This window comes from Leptinotarsa decemlineata, unplaced genomic scaffold, assembly GCF_025532065.1.
Source record: "Leptinotarsa decemlineata unplaced genomic scaffold, Ldec_3_MD MMD2_tig00000882_RagTag_RagTag, whole genome shotgun sequence".
In the NCBI taxonomy this organism is placed as follows: Eukaryota; Metazoa; Arthropoda; class Insecta; order Coleoptera; family Chrysomelidae; genus Leptinotarsa; species Leptinotarsa decemlineata.
The window spans coordinates 17,951,498-17,957,497 of record NW_027412556.1 but is presented as its reverse complement, the minus strand read 5'-3'; the positions used below and the strand labels follow the sequence as shown (position 1 = coordinate 17,957,497).

Genomic DNA, 6,000 nt, shown 5'->3' with positions numbered 1-6,000 from the left:
CTGTAATAGAGTTCTTGTAGAACAAAGACAAAGAATTGCACTACGATCTCATCACTTCAAAGAATGATATTGCGTACTTGTATAAATTATTTAATGATGTCAGTCTTCAACTTCAAGGTGACGACTTTAATTTGATTAAAACAAAAAATATCATTGCTGCTTTTTTAACCAAATACCTCTTATACAAGAATAATATCGGCAGACGTGAGTTTCGCTATTTCCCTGATTTGTCAGAAGTATCCTTCAACAAAGACGACTTGCTTGTTTACTGCCAACATTTGGAGAACCTCCACAGTGATTTCGCATAACGATTCCAGGAAATTTCAAAATTGAAAACACCGGACTGGGTGTTGGATACTTTTTCAAACGTCAACACAGCAGGATCACCTCAGCTGGAAGAAGAACTCATAGAACCGATAACGAACGAGAAAATAAAAATCAAATTCAAAAATGGATACCAACAATTTTAGCTACAAAAGCGAATCCCGCAATTGAACCCTGGATTGTGGTCCATCGTTCAACGATTTTTGATAGCATTCCCATTATCGTATTTGTGTGAACGTGGATTTAGTGCTGTGGCAACGTTGCTAACTAAAAAGAAAAATCGGTTGCAGATTACCGAACGCGGTGACTTACGGCTGTTTTTGAGTAAATTCGGGCCTGATTTTAATAAACTTGTTGAAAATCATCAAATTCATCTTTCACATTAGATGAGTTTTAAAATTCAAATTGAAATGTTTGTTTCAATAACATGAATAACAGTTTTCCTAATATTACAACATGGTATTTTACATTACCCACATCAGAAAGTCTTATTTTCACATGACACACATAATTTAATTATTAAAATAATGACTGCGATTGTTTAAAAAATCTGTTTAAAATCTGTTTTTCCGTTAATCAGCTGTCGCCCCCATACGAACGACAACTCTCAGAAGTTAAGAAACTTGTGCGAACTAAGGACTAACGAGGTCTTACCTTTTAACGTGTGATTCCTAACACGGTGTGATTCTTAAGATGTAGTAAAGTGAACACATTTGGGGGCGCTAGAAAATAATTAATTTCGATTACGCTGACACGTGTTTTGAACAAGATACAAAGTCTGCTACAAGTTGTGGGAGATGAAGAGTACCGAATTTATTGAGATCATTCATTTCCACTCTCAATCTGATATGAACTGTAGTCCTAGACCACCAAGGTACGACGATATTTCATATCCGAATCCGAAAGTAGATGGAAAATCGATTGAAGTATCAAAAGTTTTCCTTTCAACTCCGTAGATTTTATCGAGATATTTCCGTTCAAATGGTGGTTCTGATTATTTATAGAAAGACCCCAGTGAGGAAAGTTCTCATACTCGATTCACCACATTTCACCCAATCCAGTTGTGACTCACACCACGGTATGGGAGATGGTAAATAAATATTGATACGTCGAAAGGAGTACCGTGAAAATTCAATGAAACTTGAAACTTGGCGTGTATTTTACTTCTGATAGAATTTTCGCCCTACAAATATATTGAACTACGTACACATAAGTCATTTATCAGTTCTATCCATTCATGATTTATGATAAAAATTACCTGTGGTAAAACTTTTTTGCCTACAAATATTCAATTATGAGAAATTATATTCTGTTCATCACGTTCTTACTCAAATATTCATAATAGAAATTTAAAATTGTTACATTCACTAATGGAATAGTAGAAAACCAAGAAAGATAGATCCAAACTTTTTCTCTCCACAAAGTATGTTTTTTATTGTCTATCGTCTTTGAAAGTCCTCAAATTCTTCAGGGTTAATAATAATAGTGTTTGGGGATGACAACTTCAAACTGATAATGTGGTTGACTCAATTTGGAAAAGTCCCCCTGAGGTGACAAAATCACTTTTAAGATTCCAGCAGAACACGAACAGTTAAAATCGAAAAATTAATAGAATTTTCAACAGTTTTAGCAATTTATTACATAACAAGATAAATACAAAACAACTTTATAAAAATATTTCTCGTGGGTATATAATGAGAACTGGGAATATCTCATGAGGAATTCAAGTAATTTTCTGAAAATGTCAGAAGCCTATATCTCTGACGCAGATTTCTAGCTCGTACATGTGGATTGATTATTTCAGTTGTATAGTTAGCTGGAAACCACCCCATTTGTCCATCTCTCAGTCTTTCGCCGTGGTACCAACCTAAAACAATGATTTTTATTAAAAAAAGATCAATACCAAATATTTCTTAAAATTTAGTTGTACCGGTGAAATAAAATGGAAGTGTTTCGACAATTAGTTTGATTAGTTTCTTATTTCGAAAGCTAAAAATGTGTGAGGTCACTATATTTCATTGAATATCTTGATGATGACCTAGAATTGATTTCGAATTAGGGTGAAAGTATCCAGGTTCAATTCAATAAAAAAACCCAGGCATCAGTTTTCTATAAACAGATAAGTGTCTCCGAACCGGATATAATAACGACAGGATAAACAATTCCGCTTTCTGCTTCAATAAATTTGGGGGGTGTTAAATTGAACACCAATATGTTCTGGCACAATAATGTCGCTGGAATTAGAAAGACTGCTTCTCCAAAGCTTGGAACACTGTTCCGAACCAGAAAACTGTACACACCTCAGCAACTTTTGATGCTTTATGAAGCTGAGATCAGACCTTCTTTGGGGTATTGTTCTTATGTATGGAGCTCCGCCCTTAAGCATACCCTGAAGCTGCTGGATTTCATTCAGCAAAGAGCCATTCGCTTGATTGGAGACGCGAACATCAGTTGCAATCTTGATAGTCTGAAACATCGAAGAAATGTTGGAGATTTGTCTCTCTTCACGTGACTTGGCATATTTGATTCCACTAAGAGCGGTACATATAAAAAATACGCGACGATCTGAGGCTGCTCATCATTTTGAGGTTCAATTCAGTAGACCTCAAACTTCACTGTTTCAGAACTCATTCATTTGGAGAACTGCGTTTATGTGAAATACACTTCCTGAAAAAAATTTTCCAAATGAATGTAATCTCCAGCGATTCATATCCAATATGAATCACTACTTTTGCACAGGCACCGCTCTCAGAGTGTCTTGATGATTTTTCTGTAGTGCTTGTGTTTTTGCCTCAAAAATATTTGGATAAGGAGTAAACAGGTAGCCAAAATGAAATGAAGTACCTGTTAACAGAAAGTGCAATAACATTTTGTAATCAGGCAGGGATTTTTTTGAAAACGCATTCTGATATTTTTCTAGTATTTTTCTGGTATTCGTGAATATCGCTATTTATTAAGTTGTTTCTTCACTACTTAAGTAGTTTCAGTATGATGGAATATATTGAAACATTTCCTTTGAAACATCATATTGTTTGAGACCAATATTCAAAACAATATTTTCCACCATCATCAGATATGTTTCTACTTGATTTACTTTTGTGAAAGTTTTGGAAAAGTTAAATCTATAGAACGGAATTACCATCTTAGAAGATGTATCTCACAGAATGATAGACAGACCACCGCCGTTAAATAACTTTTTTCAAGAATGTCACGTCCTTGAACAGGACACTGCGATGTAGAATATTCTCACTTTGGCAGATGGGTTCCATACAGACCAAAAGATGTATACAAACTCTAATGTTTGTCAAAAACTCCCGGCACGAGAAACTTTGTGCACGTGTTCATAGATGGTGATTTATGGATCATAATATAAGAAATCTTTTGACTAATATCAATTTATTTCAAAATGTAAACAGATTAGAAATGGAAATAACAACTTGACACCGTCAAGCTACGTCACGTTAGTTGTCAGGAAACTCTTCATACTTAACGCGACTGCAGGCCATTATGGACTCCTCAGTTTCCAACTTCAGCCCACTCGATTTGAGAAAAGCGAAGGCCAGGTGCCTTGATAAGCCGACGTCTTCAATGTTGTCGAAAAAAAACCCCATGCATTGGTCCAACCTTATGTTTCCGCAGGAGTCAAGCGATCTTTGTGGTTTTTATGTGCCTTTTGCTGAATGGGTGACATAGTTGTAATCACCTCGTTCAGTGTCGATAACTAAATCGAGTTCATCAGCCGCTTGGCTACCTGCCCTGAAAAAGTTTCAATTTCTGCTCTTTCATTGTTCAGGCCATGCGGAGAAGGGGATCCAAACACAGGATCTGAACAGGGATCTGTCATGTAGACAATCCAAATGGAAAATTCGACGGTCTCTTTCTTGTCAGGAGGATAACAACTGTGAAACGGATGATTTGGAATGCAAACTCCTATGAAGATGCTTAATTTTTCGGGTCTTAACGTCATTGACTTTTATTATTTTTCACTGAAGGGAGAGCTGATCGGGCTTTGTCTGCGAAACTCCGGCACATTCTGTAAGCCACGTTAGCATTATTAAACGATGACCGTACCTAACACATTCAGCTAAGTGATCATTAAGTTCGAGAATCATGAGCCCTAAGCTAACTCAGTGAATAATATATCCAGCCAAGATTTTTCGAATCCCAAGATCATACCGGCAAGCCGGTATGATAAAAAAAAGATTTATTTTCAACAGGAGTACCCAGTTACAGGAAATGGTAATATTACAGAGTACATATGAAATTAATATTGAAAATAATGGAATATTGAAATGTTTAAGAGTAAATGACAAAACAAAGTATATATAAAATATTCATGTACGTAGAATTTCAAAAGAGTTATGAAAAATTGAGTATATAACAAAAAAGGTACAAATTCAATGGTGATCGTAGCATAACATTTGTGCGTGATGCTTTGCAATAGAACGTCAGATTGTGTCGACCTTCACTTCTTGTTGCTACTAAGAAATTGATCTCTGGTAAAAAAACCGTACTGTCAATATTGTTGTTGAGTAATTGATGAAGGAATTTTATATTAAGGATAACTCTCCTATTTTCCAAAGGTGTCATATCAAATCGTGTCAACTAAATATTATGATCGATGCCTCTCAAGGGGTATTGTCCATCAACTTTTAGACATAAGTTTTTTGGTAGTCGTAAACTGGATTCCATAACACAGAGCCATACTCTAACTTAGATCTGACATACGCAAAATATAAAAATCTTAAAGTGGCAATACTTTTGAAGTTTTTGCCATTTCTGTAAATGAATCCAAGCATCATATTCGCATCAGCATCCTATTTACATCAGCATCTTGGGATTCGAGAGTTCCACCATTCCACCAAGAACCTCAATAATCGAAACAAACAACTTGATAGAGTCGTCTCGATAGTCTGTGAAGTTCTAAGAAAAATCTCGATATTTTATCGGTTTTTATCCTCTTCATCCCACCAGGAGCTGCAAACTACATGACAAATTTCGTCTCGCTCTGATGATCGAGATGAACTTCATCAGGCTCACTAGCTTGTATGCGTCGTCTGAGGGTTCGGAACGGCACTCACTATTCTCCACAACGGATTCAATATTTCCTGAAGCATAGGGCAATACCGGTGTCTCGTGAATAATGAAAAATTTTCGTAGGTGGTAATTAACCACTCTTAGGGCCGCATCATGTTAATGGATATAGGCTGAGATAGCATATGCTAGGCATGCTGAGAGCAAGTGCATTAGGGTCTTAGGCGCCTCGCGGTGAGCCCTACAACTTGCGTTGGGAATCTCTATACCCATCACGCGATTGCGGTAGACTATGGTGCTGATAACAGTACCCCTCAGTTTTCGACTTCAGCCCATGAGGAAAGCAGAACTCAGGTCTTCAATGTTGTTGGAAAATACCTCATGCATTAGTTTATCCTTTCGTTGCTCCAGGAGTGAAGTGATCTCGGCGACTTCAATATGAGCTTTTTGTTGGACAGATGTCGAGTTCGTCAACCGCTCAGGCAGCTTCCCTAATGAGAAATGGTCCAATTCCTGCTCTCTCGTGGTGGGGGTTCATGCAGAGAGATGGATACGAACTTCTGATGACTTCACAGGCTCCATCCAGTACCATAGTGTCATGTAGACACTCCAAACTTTAAAGTCCACGGCCTCCCTGTTGTC

The 6,000-nt window shown here is 36.9% G+C and overlaps 1 protein-coding gene across 2 annotated transcripts in view; it reads right to left on the bottom strand.

Moving 5' to 3' along the window:
- Positions 1-1,938: 1,938 nt before the first annotated feature.
- Exn (Ephexin) overlaps positions 1,939-6,000 on the bottom strand; it is a 134,787-nt gene continuing 130,725 nt past the window's right edge. For both annotated transcript variants that reach the window (XM_074175172.1, XM_074175171.1), the window contains exon 13: positions 1,939-2,191. In XM_074175172.1, coding sequence (XP_074031273.1) covers positions 2,037-2,191 — 155 coding nt within the window. In that variant the 3' untranslated portion in view covers positions 1,939-2,036. The remainder of the gene's footprint in view (positions 2,192-6,000) is intronic.